The sequence below is a fragment of the Tamandua tetradactyla genome, chromosome X (genome assembly GCF_023851605.1).
Source record: "Tamandua tetradactyla isolate mTamTet1 chromosome X, mTamTet1.pri, whole genome shotgun sequence".
Classification (NCBI taxonomy): domain Eukaryota; kingdom Metazoa; phylum Chordata; class Mammalia; order Pilosa; family Myrmecophagidae; genus Tamandua; species Tamandua tetradactyla.
Window position 1 is genome coordinate 158,248,487 of NC_135353.1, and position 23,210 is coordinate 158,271,696.

Below are 23,210 nucleotides of genomic sequence, written 5' to 3' on the forward strand. Positions count from 1 at the left end.
ACCGACTGGGCCGCCCCCCCCCCCCCCCCCCCCGGAAATGAATGTCCTTGGACTCATCCTGATCCCAAATCAAAATTGGCCCGACTCTAGGTCTAACTACAACTTAACAGGGAACGCAGAGGGCGGAGGAACGTGTTAAACGACTTCACGGGATGCAGTCAGCAGAATCCAGACTGAGAAACTCTGAAACAAACGACCTTATTTCTTCAAATAAATGGCAAAGACTAGCGCTAGAGAGATGGAGGGGGAACTTAAAAGATTTAAAAAGTCTTAAGAGACGTCACCTATGGCGATGTGTAGGCGTTATTTGGTTTCAAATTCAAGCAAACTAATTGAAAAAACAATATGATGTGTGTAAGAACTGGAAATTCGGACACTGGGCAGTTAAGGGATCTTTTTCTTTTTTTTTTTTTTTTTAAATTTTTTATTGTATAATGTAACATATATACAAAGCAAAGAAATAAAAAAGCAATAGTTTTCAAAGCACTCTTCAACAAGTAGTTACAGGACAGATCCCAGAGTCTGTCATAGTCTACCATTCCATCATTTCAGGGAATTATTAATTTTTAAAAATGTGGCAATCGCATTGTCTGTGTGTGTTTTTAAAGACGTACTTATCTTTTAGCGAGTTATACTGAAATATTTACCAACGAAATGGGACAGTGCTGGAATTTGCTTAAAATTAACACAGGATGGGGGGCATGGGTGGGGGTACAGTGAAACATGTCTGACTATGGGTTGATAATTGTTGAAGCTGGGTGGTTATACTATTATGTCTACATGTTTAACTCTTCCATAATAAAATGTAAAACAAACAGAGAAACTGGCCAAGTGAACAACTAACCCTTCAGAATAGGAAGTTCAGGAACATAATTCCCAAACAGTCTCCAGCAATCTGCTGGTGAAGGACCCCATCCCCCACCATTCTGAGAAGACTAGGATAGTTCCAGTGATCTGTGTGAGGCAGGGGACTGATTACAATTCTGACTTCCCTGCCATCGAAGTTTTCCAGCCTGACCTATATTTACATTTTATTCAGATCCTGGGTTTTAGTTTGCAAGCCCAATCAGTTTTTAGAAACTGGAAACACTAATTCAGCCTTGAAAGTCAAGAGACATCTTGGCACCAATGCCTTTCTCGGATTTATTAAGTCAGTGAGAACCTGACAGCGGTTGACACCTGGCGGAAAAGGACATTTATCCCAAGAATGATTGGAAAGAGCCGAGCTTTGAGTCGGAAGCCTATAAAGGGGGTGCTAACTACACCACTACTAGGTGTAGACTTGTTACTTGTCCTTTCTGATCTTCAAGTTCCGCACCTGCAAAAAGGAATAGGGTGGGCCCTTCCTGCAGTGGAGGTGGGGCTGTCCTGTTCAGCCTTACTTTTGCTTTACCCTCAGGAACACCTGAAACTACAGTGGAGGCTGCCCTCCCCAAGGGAAAGACACTTTTACAATTGTCCTCAAAGGAAAAATTCACCAAAATAGGAGGTTATAAAAGAACATGAGTGGTTGACGTAATATAGGGGCTTCCTTTTCATTTCTTTTTGATTGAGGGTCCAACACAATGCTATGTCTATAGCAGGCCATGAGTCAACACTTGTTCAATGAGGACTCCCCCCCACCCCACCCACAATTCAATCTGTACCCTGTTATTAAATGTTTTTTATTCACTTTTTTCATTTTGGATTAATAATACAATAACTATAATAACCCTCTTGTATTTATGAAATATCTTTCATCTGTTTGCCTTGTAGATTAATAGAGTATTATAACTGGATAAGGACCTACATCCTATGAGGGAGAGTCTGGTTTTGGGGACAGACGTTTTGGGTTGAAATCCTGCCTCTGCCACTCATATTAACTCACGTACCTTTGAACAAGACCCCTTGCAACTCTGAACCTCAGGTTCCTCATTATAACTGCCCTGGTTGTAAAGAGGAAATGAAGTTCTGGAATGTGGAAGGAAATCCTTACATAAAAGGCAGGTCTGAAGTATTTACCATCCATACCCAGCTGTTTCACAAACAGCCTTTCCAATAGGCCCCCTGGAAGACTTGTTTCATTAACAAACTTCTCTATATCCCCAACCTTTTCCCAAGGTGTTCCCTCCTTTATTTTATATTATTTATTTTTTTTGGAAAGGGGGCGTCTTCATGGAGACCCAGGTTTCCCTTAAGGTTGCCTGGCTGAGTGAAGCCTTTGCTCACTTTGCCAGAAGTTAACATCAGTATCCCCTAGTTCTTTATTGCTTCTTCCACAACATTGTTTTTTCATTCTTGGTGGGGAGAAGCTCATTTTTGTTTTGCATCTCATTTAATATTTAGCAGTTTTTATTGTAAAATATAACATATATACAAAGCAAAGAAAGAAAAAAGCAATAATTTTCAAAGCACACTTCAACAAGTAGTTACAGAATGGATCCCAGAATTTATCATGGGCTCATATTCCAGCATCTCAGATTTTTCCTTCTAGCTGCTCCAAAACATTAGAGGCTAGAAGGATTATTAATATAGTGATTCAGCAGCCATACTGTTATACCGCCTCCTTCTCCTTTGATCCTTCCCCAATCTACAGGGATCTTTGGGCAATGCCCATTCTGACTTTTTCATGTTGAGAAGGGGTGTCCACACTAAAGCATAGGGGGATGGAATTAACTGATAATCTTGGAGAGGATGGTCCCTCTGGGTTTCAGGATTTATCTGATCTAGGTTCCAGTAAAGCAAACTTAGGGTATGAAACCTTTATAGAGTCTCAGTTTGAGCCCTAGGTGTTCTTGAGAGTTAACAGGAGTGATGCTGGTTGGGGTTTAGCAAATCATGGCAATCAGCACTATCTTGTTTTGCAACTCATTTGATTTTGTTATACAACCCTCTCCGCTTCCCTGTTGTTGTCATCTATTAGCTTCAGGGTTACTCCCCCACATTCACTAAAGACCTACTTCCTGGCCTCAATTTATTTCTCTTCTTGAACTCCCACCACCTTCCTCAGGCTCTCAGTATCCAAAACAGACTGCTAGACTCAATTCCAACGATCTCAGTCTTGTTCTTTTATTCCATTTCAGTGGCCATACTCTAAACTGTATCAGGTCCTGGAATTGCTTCCCCTTTGAAGCCTCCAGCTCCAATATTATACTCTCTGGTGACAACTTCCCAGTTCTCTCATTCTCATTGTCTCTCTTTGAATTGAGCCTTCTCTTTTGACTCCTCTCTTTTCTTTCTCTTAGTCTCCTAGCTTCCTGCTGGTTTCAACTCCTTTCTTCTACAGACTAGACTTCTGGTTCATTACAGTCACATTCTTTCTGTACCCTCAACTTCCTCACCCTCTTATCCTTCTACTCTACCCAGCCAGCAAGCTCTGGTTTTATCACCGATATCTATATTACATAGCTTTATATAAATGTCTTGCAAAATGATAGCTGGACATCACTATACAAATGTGGTTTCTAAACTCCACTAGGTCTTCAATGACACTTGGCTAACTTGTCATTCTTGTGTCTCCCACTGGTTAGTCAAAATGTTCACCATTTTCCTCAACCTTCCATCTCCCTCCATATCCTTCTATTGTCCATAGATAGCTCTGACTATCTATGAGAAAACAGAAGCCTTTGGGGGCAAGCTCACTCAACTTCCCATCTTTAAACTGACAAGTTCTCTGTATTCGGCCCCTTTCTTACGTCTTCTCCCCCAATCTTAAAGGCAGAGACTTTCCTCCGCTGGCTCAAAGCTAATCCCATCCCTCTGTACTCTGCAGCTCATCCCTGGGATTTCTCAGCCCCTCAGTAACCTCCCCTCTCTCCTGGATTTCCAACCTCTCTCTCCTTCCCCTTGACCCATAAACATATTCAAAATAGACCTCCCTTAAAATAATATCTCTCTTGCCCCTCCATAGCCCTTTAGCTTTGACCCCTCTTCTACTCCTTCCTTCTACTTAGGCTTGGCAAAAGGGTGGTCTTGACTCACCATCTCCATTTTCCTTACTGTTCAGCCATATGGTTTCTGGTCCCACTGCACTGTGGAAAGTGTGCCCATGAAGCCATGTTTTCATGCCCCAAACTGAAGCGTTTCTCAGTCCTTACCTCCCTAGGGTTCTCGGAAGCACCTGGCAGCACAGAGCACCTGGCCTTCAAAACACTGTCCTTTCTCGCTTCTGTCTCTTCTGTCTGCAGTGGCTGCTCCTCAATTGCTTTTAAAAAAAAAGTGTTGTGGTAACATATATGGACCATAAAAGTTTCCTTTTTAACTGTTTTTAGGTGTACAATTCAGTGGCATTAATTACACTCATAACATTATGCAACAGTTGCCACCATCATTGCCAAAACTTTTTGATCATCCCAGCCAGAAACTCTAGACCCATTTAACAATAGCTCCCTGGTCCCTCTAACCTACTTTTCGCTCTAACTTCTAACCTACATTCTGTCTTTATGGATTTGCCTATTCCAGATATTTTATGTAGATGGAATCATGCAATATTTGTCTTTTGTATCTGGCTTCTTTCACTCAGCATAATGTCTTCAAATACTTCTTTATTCACTGTTCAAATCACTCTGGGATTTATCGGGGCATCACACTAACCTGGACAAACCTACAAAATGTCATGCCCTATAGCATAATGTCTTCAAGGTTCAACCATGTTGTTGCATGTGTCAGAATGTCATTCCTTTTTAGGGCTGAATAATCTTCCATTGTGTGTATGTACCACTCTATTTTGTTTATCCACTCATCTCTTGGTGGACATGGGCTGTTCCCACCTTTTGCCTATTGTGAATAATGCTGCTATGAAGTTAATGTACAACTATTTTGAGTCCCTGTTCTTAATCATTTTTGCAGGTTCTCCTTTTTAGGCAGTAGCTTTGAGGACTAGAGAATCGCAGGGAAGCAAGTACAGGTAGATACATTAGATCAGTAGCCTTAAGGGCCTGTGGTTTTTAAATAAATTCCCCCTTAAATGGGGTCAGTGCTCTGCAGCCCTCTTTTCTTTCTGTACACTGTCTCCCTGCGTTAGTTCAAAAACTTCCATGGCCTCATCTACCTACTCCCCTATTCCACTGACACCTGCCCAGGCCCCTCTCCTCAATTCCAATCCTGTAAGCCCAATTGCCCACCTACCTCTCTGCCTGCTCCCTGCCTCCTCCTCCGCTTCTACTCGACCCCTCCAAGGAAAGCAAAATCGTTAAGTCCTGGGAAGGTAACTCCTAGAATATGTATTTTTGTTTTCAGGGGGTAGGAAGTGTAGGGTTAACAGTATGGATTTCCCAAGAAGAAAGAGCAAATTACTTACCGCTGTTTCAGGCCAATTTTCCTTATTTGTAAAAGGAGGGGACCGAAGGGAATAAAAAAAGAAAAGAGAACAAAACTTTTGTAAGGGAGCTATTTCCTAGCAGATGCTCAACTGTTAGATGCTTTATCTTTCACTAGTTGGTTATGTTCTTCCTTCTGTCTTAGCAATCTCCTGTGTCCTTTCCCAACACCAGACATCCTCTAAACGCTCTAAAAAAATCCCTTTGTGACGCCCTAATTGTTCTCACTATCCCCACCCCCAGCAGCTTCTCTTTGCTACGGGGGTATTGTTCTACTGCACCTTATTCCTTCCAGTAGATAGGCAGCTCTCCCGCCAGACCTCGAATAGGCGAGAACCCCGTTTAATTTTCCTTCCCCCCCGAGCGCTCCCGCAGTTCCCGGCGCGTAGTAGGGGGTCAGCAAACGTTTGTGACAGAGCAAAGCTCTGCACAATGGTGAGGACTGGTGGGGACTGGGCGGGAGGACCCAGGCTCTCGGCTTGCACAGGGGCTGGGACTCGCCGGAAAGCGTGGAGGTGCCCCGCGAACTCGAATTGCCTGTGCCAAGTGAGCCACGGCAAGGGAGGAGCAGCTCCCGGCTCGAGACCACTCCACAAACCCGGGTGCCAGCCCCAAACTCACCAGCGTGAGTCAGCGGGGCCCGCTGCGGGGCCGAGCGGGAGAGGTGGGCGCGGCGGGCGCGGCGGGCAGGACCCGGTGGGGACTTTGGACACCCCTAGGGGCCGCCCCCGTCCCCAGGCCAACAGGTGAGCCTCGGGCAGGCCGCGGGGCGGAGCCCGCTGTCGCCACCGGCCACCCGCCCCGGCACCGCCGCCGCCGCCGCCACCGCGCAGGTAAAATCCCCGCCAGGGCCTCGCCCGCGCCTTGGGGGCCGTCCGGGGAGCCCCGGGCCTCGGCGCCCGCGCTCCCGGCACCCGCCCCGCGCCCCCGGCCCCGGCGCGCGTGTGGGCCCGGGTGCCTTTGTCCCCCTTGCCGATGGCGCCCGCTGCCGAGCCCGAGTCCGGCCTGCGGCCGCGCCCGCCCGGGAAGCCCGCGCCGGCCATGCTCCGGCTCACGGCGGCCGGACGCGGCGCGGGGACTCGGGGCGCCGCCTCACCCGTGCCCAGGGCCCGACGGAGCCAGCCCTTCGGCGGCCCCGCGGCCCGAGTCGGGACCGTCCCGTCCCCGGGCTACGGCTCTCCCGGCACCCGCCGCGCCCCAGCCCCCGGGAGCCCCGAGAGGCCGCGCTCACGTTTGCGGAAGTGGAGCCCCGCGCGGAGGCCGGGAGGCTGGTGATCGGCGCGGGTGCCGCGGGTACCCGTCCCCTCCCTCGCCCCCAGGGCGCGCCTTCAACGGCGACCCTCGCAGCTCCCCCTCTGTCTGGATATGGCGCGCCGTGCTTGGCTGCAAAATAGCTTTTCGTCGTTGTTGCACCCATTCCAAAACATCGAGGCATACTTTACGCGCGACAAAATGCACACATTTTAAAGTGTGCAGCTCGCCGAGGTTCGGCGGATTTTACCCCGTTGTAACCACTGCCCGTCAATCGTTGCCCCGACCTGAGCCGTAGAGCACTTCGATCATCCCGCAAAGGTCCCTCGTGCCCCCTTTCAGTCAATCCCTCCTCGCCGCTGTTCTGATTTCTCCCACGGCTTAGTTTTGCCTGTCCTAAAACTTCATAAAAATGGGATCATTCAGTAGGTACTCTTCTGTGTCGCCTAAAAGTGCTCTTTAAATGGGCATCCTGAAGAAAGTGGCGCTTGGTGCTTCTGATGCATTTAGTTGCTCTAGGCCTGCGCTGCCCGGTTGTGGTCGCCGCTCGCCACAGGTGGCTATTGAGTCCTGGAAATGTCGCCAGTCGGAATCGAATGGAAACTCGCTGGGAGTACACGCACCTGATTTCCGAGACTTGGGGGGGGGGGAGTAAAAGATCGCAATAATTTTTATGTTGAAATAATATTTTGGATATATTGGGGTAAAACATTTTATTCAAAGGACCCCCACCTGTTTCTTACCTTTTTTAACGTGGCTCCTAGAAAACTTAAAATTACACGTGTGGGTCGCATAGTGTTTTTGTTGGATTGCTAGCTCTGTATGTCCATTTTGCAAACGATTGGTTCTGTCCATCGCACATAAACGTAAATTAAAAATCTCAGGCTTCCGAAGGGAAACCATCCCGATTTCAAGGCAGTGGTTCAAAACAGCCTGCTGTTTCCTGCGGTTGTTAAACTTTGTTTCAAACTTGCTTGCTTAAAAGAGATAGAAAGGATTGTGTCGAGTTGGTGATATTACATTTTCAAGAAGTGCTTTCTAAAATATCTCAAGTGCTTTTAGAAAGTATCTTGTGTTTTTGAAAATATGCAAATACAGACTACAATGTATTGAAAATACAGACTACAATGCAACTACCTACATATATTAGGTTTCAACATTTTGGTGTTTTATTGCCCAGTTTTAATTTTAAAAAAAGCATAATTAAGATAATATTACTTTCACTTTATACCATGCTTTTTTCATGTAACATAAACATTTTGTTATATGTGTATTTCTTATATTCATAGTCTTTTTAAAAACAACTTTTTATTTTGAAATGATGTCAAACTTATGGGACAGTTGCAAAAGCAATACAACTCCCCTAGAGGTGGCTGGGGGAGAGGAGTGATGGCATTGAACGTGATCAGCTGTATTTTGTAGAGAAAGGCAGGCCCATGCACTCAGGGAAATCATTTTGAATGGCAAGCGGAGGAATTACAAAATCAAAATGGGCCTGCCTCTCAGGAGGGCAGGTACATGGGTAACTGAAAATCTTTCCTGATGGCATTTTGTGCTTAATTTCCAAGTATATCTTTTTTGAAATTGTGAATTACAAAACAGTGAGATTTAGAGTTAATTGGTTTTTGCGAGTAAATTTTCTTTTTTTGTCATGATTTTATAATAGCCGTCTTAGTTGTCCCTTTGCTTGCCACGATGACACAATAATCTGAAGGGTGACATTCATGGGTGAGAAGCTGTGGCAGGAATGGGAGGTTCCTGCACACATTCAAGGGAAAAATAATGTGCTAAAGGTAAAGAAAATCCAAGTTATTATTGGCCTTTCCGTCTGCCTCTAAAACAAAGGCCTGGAATCAGACAGCAGCAGAAAAATCAAATCAAATTGCCTTATGACGTGGCTTGATGTTTTCTTTTCTTTTTTTTCAGCTCAGATATTTCTGAATGATAAAACTGATGGGCAAAGAAAAAAAATCAACATTCAGCACCCCTTAGTTAAGGAGAATACATTTATTATTAATAGTCACAATAAGAGCTAACTTTAGTTCATGTCCTACTATATGTCACTCTCTATATCAGGGGTCAGCAAACCTTTTCTATAAATGGCTAAAATAGTATCTGTCTCAGGCTTTGTGGGCCAGACAGTCTGTTCTAGCTACTCAGCTCTGCACTTGAAGCATGAAAGCAGCCAGAGACAGTATGCACACATGTAGGTGTGGCAGTGTGCCGATAAAACTTTGTTTTTGAAGACTGAAATTTGAATTTCTTGCAATTTTCACCTATCATGAAATACTCTTGATTTTGTTCAATTATTAAAAAATATAAAAATAATTCTTAGCTTGGGAACCATACAAAAGTAGACAGTGGGCCAGATTTTGCCCATGGGCCATGGTTTGCTAATCCCTGCCTGGTCTGTACCTTAGTTCATTTAATCCTTACAACCGCATATGAGATTGGTATATTTATGCTATTTTACAGATAAAGGAACAGGCATAGAAGGGATAAGAAATTTGCCCAGGTGCAGGTTGTGCAGAGCTATCTGATTCCCAGGAGGCTATAGTGTTAAACGTCACGTCATAGTTTCGGATCCCAGAGAAATCTGAGTTCTGATGAAGTTTTCTCGTATGACAGAGTTGGGACAAATGGAAAGTCAGAGTAAAGCCAGTCACTTTGCATGCAGAAAGTATTTATTTCTACCTCTCAACAACAATGAAAAACCTAGAAGATAAGACTTTGTTTCAAATGTCTCAAGTATTTAGATAGGAAAATGGTGTGTGCTTTTAAAATTCTGGTTTAATGCTCTCTGCTTTACTGGTTTGAGAAAAATTTCTCTTGCCTTTCAGATTCTTTCTGGGTCTGGTACCTAGCACCTCTTCTTTCAATGAAGTACATTCTGGTCACCGGCGGGGTCATCTCGGGTATTGGCAAAGGGATCATCGCCAGCAGCATTGGGACAATTCTAAAATCATGTGGTCTCCGAGTTACCGCCATCAAAATCGACCCCTATATTAACATCGACGCAGGCACTTTTTCACCTTATGAGCACGGTAGGAAAGCAAATCACTTCCCCTCCCTTTATAAAGCTCTAGGTTAAATTGCAGTTCTTTCTTGTATTGGGGGTAATCTCCTGTAGAGTTCCAGAAGTAGCACTGCTGGACCATAGGTTATGAATCTGTGCATGTTCCTTTGGGCATCAATACGTGTTGCAGATTGCTGACGACATTCCAAATTAGTCAATCCTTTTGGAAAACGGTGTGTGCCAATAGCATCTTCATTATACTTTTTCCAGTGCAGATTATTTTATTTTACCATGAAAGTGATATATAGCTCTTAGTATTTCACTGTTAAGAGAAAAATTCAGAGAATACAGAACAGCATGAAGAAAAAAAAAGCATTCATTTTCCCACCACCTGGAGTAACTATCATGTTATGTTGACATTTTGGTTTACGTATTAAGGATTTAAAAAAAAATGGCACTAACCTTTGTATACTTAAAAAAAACCTTTTTTTGCACGCAAGCAGGAATGTGCATAAATCATAAATGTGCAACAGCTCAATGAATTTTCATCGAGTGAAGCTAACTGTGTAACCAGCCCGTAGATTAAGAAACAGAACTTTCTGTGCATCCCAGAAGTTGCCCTTGGACCCCATTCAATCTTTCCCCCACCACCAATCCCAAGAGTAATGGCTAACCTGTCTCTTAACACCATAGATTAATTTTACTTGTTTTTGAATTTTAAATGAACACATTCTTACTGTTATGTTATTTTTAAATTTAATTTTAAAACTTAACATACTGTGGACATATTTATGTGCTCTCTACTTTTAAGGACTGCATAGTAGCTATACAATAATAAATAATTTCCAATTTATCAATATTATTAACTATACACTGTGATGAAAATCTTTTATTTTCTTAAACATAATTTCCTAGGTGCAGTCCAATTTGAAGGTTATGCCTGTTTTAAGGCTTCGGTATGTAATGATACTGCCAAAGGTTTTTAGATCCATGATTCTGTTTCTACTACTCTGAAATCCAAAAAGTTCCAAAAATTGAAAATTCTTCCTAAAGCTGTGGCTATTGACATTCTCGTCCCCCAGAAGTTCTGAAAATTGAAATTTTTTTCATTATGTGTTTGTGGCTATGTCTGGTCTTAATTCTACCAGGACATATTAATGTATTTGATTATGGAGTGCTTTGGGTGTTTCCTTACTTACGGAAAATCTTCTAGCATCTGAAAAATTCCATCTGTCTGCATGCGTTTTCTGATAAGGATTGTGGATTGGCACCAATTTATATCTCCATCAACATGTTGTGGTGGAGACAAGAACCTCTACATGTGATGAGATGCAAGCCACCTTGTAAGAACTAAACCTCTTCCTGATTAAGAACATTCTACTGTTTACTCCTCCCGCTAGATGTTCACAGCAAAATGAAAAAGGCTTGCTGCCTTACACCCCTGATCAGAAGCGTTTTATTTGTATCTCCCTTATACATAAATGTGTTCTGGAAGGTCTCTAATCTTAAAGGCAGAAGGGCAGGTTGATGAAATTATAATATTTTTGCTCCCCAAATTCCATTTCCAATTCAAATCTCACTTTCTCTTGTTAATCAGGAACAACCAATCTATGGAAAGTTCTTTTTTACTCTGATGGCCTGATCTTCTGACACCTGGGTTGGATTTTGGCCCATGCACCCCTATCCCACCCCCACCCCCCCAAAAGTAAATATACACTATGTTCCTAGAACGGTGATATAAATGGTATATTTCAAGCCTTCAAAAACAGTTTTTTAGATATAATGCAATTATAATAAAAATTCCAACAGATTTTTTTTTGTTTTGACTTGCCAATGACAATTTAGAAGAAAAAGAGATGCAGCTACCAAAACAAAAATGAAAAAATTAAATTAAATTAAAAAAAACCTTTATAAAGAATAATGAATAAAGACTGAAACATATACATATACATGGGTATGTGTATACACACACACACACATATATGATATAAGATAACATCAACAAATCAACAAAACCAAAATACCTAAAAAGGTTCCTATTACATAAAGGACTCTAATATATGGCTTTAAAAACACACACACACAAAGGTATCATCACAAGTCAAAGTAGGTAAAATACTCAGAAATAAACTTCAAAGAAATGTGTAGGCCCTATATGAAGGAAACAAAACCTTACTTTACAGGCATTAAAGAAGGTATGATTGTGAAAACCTGGTGTCTGATGCTCCTTTTATGTACAGTATGGACAGATGAGTAAAAAATATGGAAAAAAATATATAGTGGGGGAACAAAGGTTAAAATAAGTTGAGTAGATGAAAATACTAGCGGGCAATGAGAGGACAAAGAATTTTTATTTGAATATTTATTTTTGAGGTTAAAAATAAATAAATAAAAGAGGAAAAGGAATAATGAGGGAAGTCCTACCTGACAATAAAAAGCTGCAGCCGTGGAAATGGTAAGCCTGAACAGATAAGGAAAACAACAGGACAGGGCAGAGCACAAAAACAGAAGCAAATATATACAGAAATTTAGTATACAATAATAAAAGGTGGTATTTCAAGTCAGTGGGGGAAATGATGAAATCCTCAAACTTCATTAGGAGTAGTTGGCTAATCATCAAGAAAAAGTGAAGTAATCTAGGAATGCCTAGAATATATGATGATAATGACTAAATATACCAATTTAAAAATGTTTTTGCATGAGGAAGAACAAAGGAATGTCATTACTGCAGGGTGCTGAAAATAGATGGTAATTAATATATTAAAATTTCAACTTATGTGTGAGACTAAACAAAAAAATGTCTATTTGGTAAAAAAAAAAGCAAAAACAAAAACCATAAAAGAAAAAAAGAAAAAGTGAAGTTTCAACTTTAACTCATACCAAATTAAATTCCAGATGTGATAATGCTGTTAAAGGAAAAGCAAATAAAAGTATAAAAGTACTAGAAGAAAATATAAGTGAATTTATATATTCCTGGGGCGGGGAAGCCTAAAGGGGACATTGTAGGCAGAAACCATAAAGGAAATAGTTGATTTGTTTGTTTAATTACACAAATGGTAAACTGAAATTGATCAGCATGTAACAGAGGTCCAGATAAATTTCAAACAGGGTAAAAATATATACCCATGATAAATATAAGTTAATTGCTGTTTTTTTTAAAGTCCTCAATCTTGAGGACAGAATTTCAGTAAGTATTTAAAAGGTTTAAAAGTATCACAATAGGATACCTGAATGTTTTTTTGTTGCAGTTGCATGATAGAATAGTTAAATTTCCCCCCATCAAAATAAGGAGCTGGTGACAGATATGGCTCATTAATGTCATTCATGGCTCTCTAATAAAATGTGTCCATCTTTGAAATATAATCTGTTAGAAGTGAGTTTTTCATTTTTGCTTTGTCTTTTTATTTTAGGTGAAGTGTTTGTTTTAAATGATGGTGGAGAAGTTGATTTAGACCTTGGAAACTATGAAAGGTTCTTGGACATTAATCTTTATAAGGACAACAACATCACCACTGGGAAGATATATCAGCATGTGATCAATAAAGAGAGGCGTGGCGATTACTTGGGGAAAACAGTACAAGGTAGTATGTTCCAGAAACATTTATGGAGCCCTATGCCCTGAGCAGGCAGGCACCTCCTGCTCAAAATAGATATGAAAATGTCATGGTTTCTGTGCGCTTCAAATTCTAATTGTTTAAAAATTGCTGCCTTCTTTGCATTTTCTTCAAAAGTTGTCCAGCTCATCCTCCACATTTTGGATCATATTTTCAGCAGGGTCTTTTCTCTTTATAACTGTTATTTTCCACCCTCCCTCTTAATCCATATATGTGTGTGTGTCTCTCTCTCTCTCTCACTCCCCTTTTAAGCTTTTGTTTTAGAATATGTAGAAAGAACTTCTTTTTTACTTGTTTGGGGTCCAAGGATTTGGGGAATTTTTTTTGGGGTGGAGGGTTGTTTTTTTCTTTTATAGTAACATGTTCTCTTTCTCCCTTTTAGTCGCATCTTTGCATGGATGATTCTTTTTTTTTTTATTTTTATTTTTTACATGTGCAGGCACTGGGAATCGAACCCGGGTCCTCGGGCTTGGCAGGCAGGCATTCTTACCTGCTGAGCCACCGTGGCCTGCCTGCATGGATGATTCTTGATCATCTTTGAAGCATGGTGTTGGGGAGGGGCTGGGGTTGAGTTGGAGTGTGAACAGCATGGTCTGCTGATTCCTGACGCTTTTTCCACCAACCCTTGGTGGTGGTGGGGCGGGGGTGGGTGGTCACCACTCTCTTTTGTCTTAGAAGAAATCCCCCAGGCACCCTCTGAAGCCTTGCATCCATCTATTCCTATATTCCCCATCCCCTTAAAATCATTTTCAAGTCGGGTCCAACTGAGAAGTAGATACAGGAGCGTTACAGATGGAGAGCAAAAATTCAGCTCTGTTCCTGCTGAAGCTGAATAGGCAGTGTGGCTTAGATCTGTGACTGTGACAGTGCTTTCTAATGGCTTTCCTGAAAGTGTAGGTCTTGGGAAGAAACACCGGAAGGGGGAACAGCTGCTGCCTCCCACCTACCTCATCCCAACAATGGGGAGAGGACATAGTCCCAGATCACGACCCTGGTCCCTCCTCCCAGGGTGTACCACCCAGAGGCCCACAGCCCTGCAGAGCCCACCCTCTGGGCAAGGGGCTGGGCTGGGCTTGCGCAGTGGGTCATTCCAAATGCAATTGGAGAGGACACCCTCCCCCTTGCCCCTCTCTGCCTCCCCCAAAGCAGATGTGAGGTGAAGCAGGCAAGGGCTGCCTCTTTGCCCCAGCTTCCCAAAGGCCAGTATTTCTACTTAGTACACCAAGTTAAGAGCTCTGTGCTGCAAATCTATGAGCCAGAGGGGATGTCGCCTTTGGGTCTCAGGGACCTTGGGGGAAAGCCCTTCTGCCCTCGGCTGCAGTTACCCCCAGATGTGCTCTCTGTGTGTGCAGATCTCGGTTCTCCTTGCACGGTGGCCTCGTAGGCATTTTCTGATTTCAGCAGAGGTGGCCTTTCTGGTTTGGGTTTCTTGTCCCCCATGATTGGTCGGTTGCATGAAAAGAGGCAGGAGGGCCTTACAGGGCCTACCACTGCAGTGACTAAATCCCTAGCGCACAAGGACCCGAGCTTGTCCAATTTGCTTTCGAACTATTTGGGAAAGCCAGGGATATATTCCTTCACCCTGAGCATGCGAGGTGCTTTGGTGTTAACCGTTTCTTCTCTCTGCAGTGGTCCCGCACATCACCGATGCGGTCCAGGAGTGGGTGATGAACCAAGCCGTCGTGCCTGTGGATGGCAATAAGGAAGAGCCCCAGATATGTGTTATCGAGGCAAGCACACACCTGTTCTGTATGAGTGCTACCAAGTTCCTCTGATCGTCAGTCATTCAGCTGGTCTGTCTCCATTGATGGTCCTGCTTGTGGGACACTGTGCTGGGGGGGAGGGGGGAGGTTTACATCGGGGAGCAAGGTAGAGGGTCCCTGCCTGTGGTCAGGAGTCAGCAGGTAAGACTGGCCTCAAGCAGTTGCTCACCTGAGAGCCACGGGGCTGGGCATGCAGTGGTCTGGATGAGGACACAGAGCAGTCACTCAGAGTCAATGTCAGAGTAGGGTCTCCTCTGGGCCAGGGTCTGGGTTGGGCGCAGTCTCTGCCCTCGAGGAGCTGCAGTGAGCTCTGGACCCAGACAGCAGAATGCAGCCTGGTGACTGTTTGCAGAGAAGGAACTGCAAAGTGATGCAGAAGTCTAGAGAAACCGAGTCAGGGAAGTCAGGTCATGGAGGGGATTTGGAGCTGCTTCCAGAAAGAATGTAGGATGTGAATGTGCCATTCATTCACTGGATTCAGCCTCCTGCCTTCCTTGCCGTGTGCAGAATGACAGACCTCCAGGCCCTGACATCGATGCGTCAGTTGGCCTAGTAATCAGGCCGGAGGGCAGAGTCAGCAACAGGTTGGATCTGAAAGGGGCCACATTTCTGCTGTGACCCCCAAGTGGTATATAGCTCAGTGGTTAAGGGTCCAGAGCCAGATGGCTTGAGTGTCACTTACCAGCTGTGTGACCTTGGGCCAGTTCCCTTAACTTTTAGGCTTCAGTTTACTCATCTGCAGAATGGGATTAAATAAATCAGTACTTGTGAAGTGCTATGAATGGTGTCTGCTCAAAAAAGTTTAGCCCTTATTATTAGGCCCGTGTGACTTTGGACAAATTATTTCTCAAAACTTCAGTTTACTCATCTATAAAATGGTGATAATGATAGGGTGGTTGTGAGGATGGAATGAGATAATATCAAGCATGTGGCAGTGTTTGGCATTTTGGAAGTGCTCATAAATATATGTTATTATCATCACCATCAGTGTTAGCAGAGAGTGTGCTCTCTAGAAGATCCATTTCATTAATAGTAGAGCGTGATAAACAATATAAATGTGCTATACTATCACATATTATCATAATAGTAGGGCTGATAAACTTAATATAAATGTGTAAGCATGCTATACAAAATTTTCTCTCACTTGGTGTTTCTTCTTTCACAATTTACCCCGAGGAAAGAAGGAATGTTACCTTTTTAATTTTTAAATTGAGTATAACTTAAATGTAGAGAAGTACACCTGTCATAGAGGGAAAGCTTGATGAAGTTTTACAAACTTGTTACATACCTGAGTAACTAGGTGTGCTTCCTTTAAAAAAAAAAATACTCAACATCGAACGCAGCCAATAGTTTGCCAAAAAAGAAAAGAAATCGAGGCAATGATAAAGACAAATAGTGTGAGAACAGAGAATAGCAGGTAAAAGCTCCTGGAGGAATAATATGGATCTGAGAAAGGATGTGTCAACCCACAGGCTCAGAAAAGCAGACTTCCATGGTCATTCTATTTATTGATTTTCAGGTTTTAGAATCCATCCCTAAAGCAGAGAAGTCTTAAAAGCAGAGACCAGATGGAAATGTCATCAGCTTTGAAAATAGGATTTGGGCTGTAGAAGGGGTGGAGAAGTGCTGGGGGTGGGGGGCATGGGGGGGAATAAGAAGCTCCTTTTACACTATGAGGCATCAACAGATGTTAGTAGTTGACAGGCTAAGAAATAAAAATATCTCAAAGTTAGGGAAGTAATCCATGGAGGACCTGCCCATGATAATTGAATCGGGGCTGGGGAGAGAAGACAGTTAAATCCTTGTTTGTTAGGAAGTCAACTTGCATTCTTTAGAGAGTGTCTCAGATGGACAAGTCAAGAAAGAGATGGGTAGTATTTAAAGATGTGGGGGTAAGTACCAGAAGAAATAGCCAACTGGGGAGTTCAAGTGTTTGCCTTGGGGAATCTGGACATGGGAGAGGGAAAGGATGGGGTGGGTGATATATGCTTTTTATTGTAAACACCTCTGTACAAATTGATTTTTAACCACGTTAATGCATTATTTTGATTTAAAAAAAAACAACAACAGTGCCACACTTCTTAATGTCACTTGAAGGTGCCATTAAGCAGTTTCACTGTCTTCAAGTTCAGCCCCACTGATTTCATCAAAGCTGGCAGGATAAGTCCTCATGCCTTTGGTTTATGCTGGTTATTGATGGTCTAGTACTGCACAGTCTAATATGGCAGCCATTAGCCACATGGGGCCGTTGAACACTTGCGATGTAGCCTGTATTAGTTTCCAAGCTGCTAAAACAAATACTGTAGATTGGTTGACTGAAATAATGGGGATTTATCGGTTCACTGTCTCGGCTTTCCTGTCATGTTCCAGTGCCCAAGGCAGTATCTTCTCCTTTCTCTTCCAGGTTCCACTGACTTCCAGCTTCTGGCTGCTCCCATTTCCTTTACTTGTCAGGACTTGGGCCCTCTTGGGTTAAGGCCCACCCTCATTCAGTTTGGGCACACCTTAACTAGTAATACCTTCATTGACAAATGGGTTCATACCCACAGGACCCGCAGGACCAGGGGACATGATTCCCCAACATGACCCGCCCAAATTAACATGTGCTGCAAGTTCAAAAAACACCCTGGGCTGCAAAGATTTTGTATGGAAAAAAAAAAGAATGTAAAATACCTAATAAGTTTTTTCGATTGGTGACGTTGAAATATATTCAAAATATTTCAAAATGTTGAAATAATATTTTTAGTATTTGGGTTAATTACTGTTAAAATTAATTTCACCCATTTTTTGTGGCAACTAAAAACTTGAAAGTTACTTATGTAGCTCACATTATGTTTCTGTTAGACCATGCTGGCTTATTACTTTCACTCTTTTTCTGATTTAGACCTTGCTGTTCTCGCAACAGGGAGCCAAAAGGTCCAAGATATGTCCATTTCCCCTGAAAAAAGAATAGGTTCTTGGCCCAAAAGTAATGACCAATTTTCTAAATCTGAAAATGTTCATAACTTTTCCAGAAAACATTTGTTCTTTCTCTTAGTCTTGGTAGGTGAAGGAAAATCCCTTTCTCCAGGACTATTAACTCTAGGAAAAGTTCCAAGTGGTCACGTGTCTGAGTGTTTTTACCCTTTATTCCCTAATTCTGTTCTTGAATTGACTTGCTCAGCTTAAACAATATAGCTAGCCCTCAATATGCCCTAGCCATGGGACGGCTGCAAGCGATGTCAGGACCGATATAATCTGCCTCCTGCTTCCCTGGAACTCATCATCTAGATTTTTAATTTCATGGAAACATGAAACTGTGACAAGTTGTTACCCTCAGCACCCCTTCGTCTCCATATGACACTGATGTTTGTGTTTACTCATTGGACACTAAGTCGGGGATCCTTTTGGATTAATTTTAAGTTCTGCTCCACAGTTGTGTCTGTGTTTGCTTTAGCTTTCAAAGAGGGACCACCAAAATTGGTTTTTAGTTTTGAGCCCATAAAAGCTGTGAAAGCGTCTCCAATGCGGTTTTTTCTTTTGCGGATGAGGTGTCTACTTCTCAGCCCAGTGGAGTTGACAGGCTTTATTCATAGCGATACAGGTCATGTAAACACAAATGAAATTAATCTAACCCTGGTTTAAAGTAATACAAGGTTTCTTTTTAAAAATTTCAAAAGTGACCCCTTTCCTTAAAGGTAAAACGGACTTTGCATATCTCAGAGTTTGCTGCTGCTTCAATTTCAGCTTTGGATAGATTTTTAAAAACTTTTTTATTGTATAATGTAGTGTATATGCAAAGGAAAGAAAGAAAAAAGCATAGTTTTCAAAGTACTCTTCAATAAGTAGCTAATAGGATAGAGCCCAGAGTTTGTCATGGGCTATACCATACCATCATCTCAGATTTTCCCTTGTAGCTGCTCGAGAACATTGGAGGCTAGAAGGAATAAATATTTTTTTTATCATAACAATGGACTTTTCTTCTTTTTTTGGTGAAAAATAACATGTATACAAAAACAAAGTTCAAAGCACAGTGCAACAATTAATTGTAGAACAGATTTCAGAGTTTGGCATGGTTACAATTTTAGGTTTTTACTTCTAGCTGCTGTAAGATACTGGAGACTAAAAGAGGTATCAATATAATGATTGAGCAATCATACTCATTTGTTAAACCCTACCTGCTATGTATAAATCTACCATCACCTTTGATCTTTCTCCCATTCTTTAAGGGGTATTTGAGCTATGCCCATTCTAACTTTTTTGTGTTGGAAGGTCTGTCAGTAATATGGGATAGGGAGATGGAACTAGCTGATGTTCTGGAAAGGCTGGCCCCTCTGCATTTCAAGACTTATCTGGTCTAGGGACCCATCTGGAGGTTGTAGGTTTCTAGGAAGTTACCCTAGTGCATGGAACCTTTGTAGAATCTTATATGTTGCCCTAGGTGTTCGTTGATTGGCTGGAATGGTTATGGTTGGGGTTTGGCAAGTTATGATAGGTAGCAAAGCCTAACTGAAGCTTGTGTAAGAGTGACCCCCAGAATAGTTTCTCGGCTCTATTTGAGCTCTCTTGGCCACTGATACTTTATTTGTTACACTTCTTTTCCCCCTTTTGGTCAGGATGGAATTGTTGATCCCACAGTGCCAGGCTCTGATTCATCCCTGGGAGTCCTCTCCCACGTCGCAAAGGAGAATTTCACCCGTGGATATCATGACCATGTAGGGTAGAGGACAATGATTTCACTTGCAGAGCTGGACTTAGACTGAGGCCACATCTGTGCAACAATAGAAGTCCTCCAGAAGTAACTCTTAGGCATGCCTATAGGTAGGCTAAACTCCACTACCTACATGAGCCTCACAAGAGCAAGCCTCAAGATCAAGGGCTTAGCCTATTGATTGGGTGTCCCTAATGTTTGACACAGTATCAGGGGTTCCCTGATGGTAAAGTTTAATAGATCCATATTTTTTCTAGCTTTGGATAGATCTTCAAGTACTGTTATGGGAATTGTCCCTGTGGTGTGGGGAAATAATTAATTTAGAATATTGCAGTAATAATATTGAAAGATTCTAAAGAAACAGTATTGGTGAGCCAGAAGCATTCCCTGAGGAGCTAGCTCATCGGTTGTAATGAGAACTTCCGAACTGGCCGAGAGGGTGCAGTACCACCATAGGCCATGTGAGGGTAGAAGCGGATAATGTTTAAAGTTTTGGATGCACCACTTAAAAACAGTCAGAAAACAGCTGTTGCCAGTTTAGTTTAAGTGCAGACCTCTTGTTTCCTTACAAAATTTTAAAATTTGATTCTGGTGGATTGCAGTTAGCACCCACTTACACCACCCCCTACTCCCAATTGCCTGATTGCATGGGATGTTTTATGATTCTTGGATTTTCATAATTAAGTCTATTGTTGTCTTACAAAGTGATCATATATTTCTATCTGTTCCAGGAAGCTTAAATTTTAATTATGTTTTGTTTGCTCTGAGTTGAAGTTAGTAAAGAATAATTTCTTCGGCAGCCGTGTAGTCCCCAGATTTCCTAGTTTGCTTCTGGTGTAATTACCGCCACAGGTGCTAGAACATGTTAGTGAAGGGCTTGTATTGAATTTTTTTTTTTTTGTATTGAATTTTGAGGCTTTTCTGTCCTGTTGTTACCACTAGCCTAACCCCCAAGTGCCGTTTTCAGGGCACTGGGCTGGTGCTGGAGATACAGTGGCCACCAGGACAGGCCTATTCCTGCCCTAATGTGGCTTACAGCCCAGTTGAGTAAGCATGCAGGAAACAGGGCCACTGAGCTACTCTGAAGAACACAGATGGGGCCTATGACAGGCAGCCATGGGGTCAAGGCTGCTTTCTGTGGGTGGCCAGGGTCAGACTTTCTGGGGAGCACACGTTTCTCTCTGGGCTGAAGGCTAAACTTTTTCTGTAAAGGGTCAGAGAGTAAATATGTTCTGCTTTGCAGGCCAGACAGTCTGTTACAACTCCTTTGCTCTGCCACTGTGACAAGGACATAGCCGGAGCAAATGCTGGGGTGTGCCTAAGTGCCAAGGAAACTCCCTTCACAAAGCAGGCGGTGGACCATAGTTGCCACCCTGTGGTTGTGCGATTGTAAGAATCCCGACAGTACAGGGTGTTGCCTTGGTGCAGTGGAGAGAGAGAACAATGAAGAGATTTGCGAGAGGCTGCAAATCTGAACTGGGTTGGGTGAGGAAAAGGAAGGAATCGAGGGTGCTTTCCAGACTTCTGGCCTGAACCAGTTAGTAGGAGGAGATGCTCTTTATGGAGATGAGCAAGCCTCAGAGACAAGCAGGCTCTGGGGTGTGAGAAACCAAGAGTTCAGTTTGGGACATATTAAGCGGAGTAACTGTTCAGCCATCCAACATTTCAAGGGGGAGTAGCTCTGCTTAAAGGAGCTGGGGGACGAAGGTCAAGGTTGGAAGAGATTTTAGACCTTCCAGGTAGCTGAAGCTTGAGACAATGATGAATTCTATGACTGGACCTGCCATGATCTCTTCCTCTTCAACATCCAGAACATATTGAGGTGTAATGTATATACCGTAAATTTCACCTGTTTTCAGCATATGGTTCAGTTATTTTTTTTAGTACATTTACCAACTTCATCTCTTATCTTAGTTTATTGAGAATTTTTCTATTATTCTGTACCATGGAAGATGTTTTGGTCATTTGTGTCTTTTTTCCTTCTCCCCCATTCCCAGTTGGGTGGCACCATTGGCGACATTGAAGGAATGCCATTTGTGGAAGCGTTCAGACAGTTCCAGTTTAAGGCAAAAAGACAGAATTTCTGTAATATCCATGTCAGCCTTGTCCCACAGGTACGCTTTCCAGATAAGCATGTGGTATTCTATTTATTTCACATTTTAAAGTAGGGAACCATTCATCACCCAGAGCAGCTAGATGTCCAATGTACGAGCAGTGACCCAGCTTTAATGTTTCTTTTCAGCCCAGTGCTACCGGAGAACAAAAAACCAAACCTACGCAAAACAGTGTCCGTGCGCTGAGAGGGTTAGGCTTGTCTCCCGATCTGGTGAGTTAAGGAGAGTGGGTAAGTTTATTCCTGACATCTCTTGCAATAGGACCTTTGTTTCTTAATCTTTCATACCATCTAAGTCGTTTCCCACTTGAGAATGGTTCCTATGACATTGAGCTCTTTGTGTCTGGGAGCCAGAGAAGGCTTATTTCCTTATTCCCAAGTGTTAAATTGCACATTTCTAAATTGGCCATTTATTCTTCTCCAGGCTCTTATTTATTGGATAACATTAACAGCTGGACCAGTTCAGTGTCCTGTCATATGTATGGTCCCTAGGTCCTTTAGAGGGCGGGTGGTACCTCAGATTTTGCCGGAACCCTGTTGGGAAGGGATATCATTGCTCTTATTTTGAGCCTAAACAGTGATGTGTCCTTTTGGCAAAGACCTAATTATTGCCAGTAGTCTAGATTAAGGGTCAGCGAGCTGGGGCCTGCTTTCGTCAGTAAAGTTCTATCAGGTCATGGCCACTCATATCCATTCAGGTATTGTTTATAGCTGATTCCTCACTGTAATAAACAGTCAAATAATCAAGACAGAGACTGCATGACTCACAAAGCCTAAAATATCTGACCCTTTAGAGAAAAAGTTTGCCAACCCCTGGTCTAGCTCTCTTCTTGTAGATAAAGGATTAACAGTTGCAAGACTTGGCTGTTGGCTAGAGATGTCTCGACATTTCAAGGTCTTATGATAGATTTGTGTGGAATTTGATTATACAGACTTCTGTAGTGATCAGACCAAGTTCTAAAAGTCCAGTGGGATGCTCAGAGTGTCTGGGTACATATTTGGGGAATACTCTTATAGAAAAAGAAATTAATGTAGCATCCTTGGAAAACCAATGGCCATGAGAGCAGCCGAATTATTGTTTGCTGACCTATGCATAACTGGCTTTGACAGATTGTCTGCAGAAGTTCAACACCCATAGAGATGGCTGTGAAGGAGAAGATTTCCATGTTTTGTCATGTGAACCCTGAACAGGTTAGTTCAGCTCTTTAGATTTTATTGTCTGGTGGGCACATGTGCTGGTGTCAACATTTTGCACTTCTTGAATTACTAGAATTCCTTTTCATGGCATTTATGGAAGGTTTGGGGGATTCATAGCTAACCAGACCTCCCTTTTCCCTTGAGTGAACAGTCTTGAGAATCCTGATTCCTTAGGTAGAATGCTTATTTCTTTGCAAAATCATGGTTTATAAGTACAAAACCAGGATAGCCTTTTTTTTTTAAACTTTCTATTTTGAAATAACTTCAAA

At 42.6% G+C, this 23,210-nt stretch overlaps 1 protein-coding gene across 4 annotated transcripts in view; it reads left to right on the forward strand.

Annotated features, from left to right (window-relative positions):
* The first annotated feature begins 5,563 nt into the window (after window positions 1–5,563).
* CTPS2 (CTP synthase 2) overlaps window positions 5,564–23,210 on the forward strand; it is a 120,647-nt gene continuing 103,000 nt past the window's right edge. For 2 of the 4 annotated variants that reach the window (XM_077144880.1, XM_077144883.1), the window contains exons 1-7: window positions 6,047–6,130; window positions 9,389–9,592; window positions 12,975–13,145; window positions 14,808–14,908; window positions 21,629–21,745; window positions 21,874–21,957; window positions 22,855–22,935. In XM_077144880.1, coding sequence (XP_077000995.1) covers window positions 9,427–9,592; window positions 12,975–13,145; window positions 14,808–14,908; window positions 21,629–21,745; window positions 21,874–21,957; window positions 22,855–22,935 — 720 coding nt within the window. In that variant the 5' untranslated portion in view covers window positions 6,047–6,130; window positions 9,389–9,426. Of the gene's footprint in view, window positions 5,733–5,785; window positions 5,923–6,046; window positions 6,131–9,388; window positions 9,593–12,974; window positions 13,146–14,807; window positions 14,909–21,628; window positions 21,746–21,873; window positions 21,958–22,854; window positions 22,936–23,210 lie in introns of those variants that run through there. The other 2 variants (XM_077144881.1, XM_077144882.1) reach the window with 2 other exon arrangements.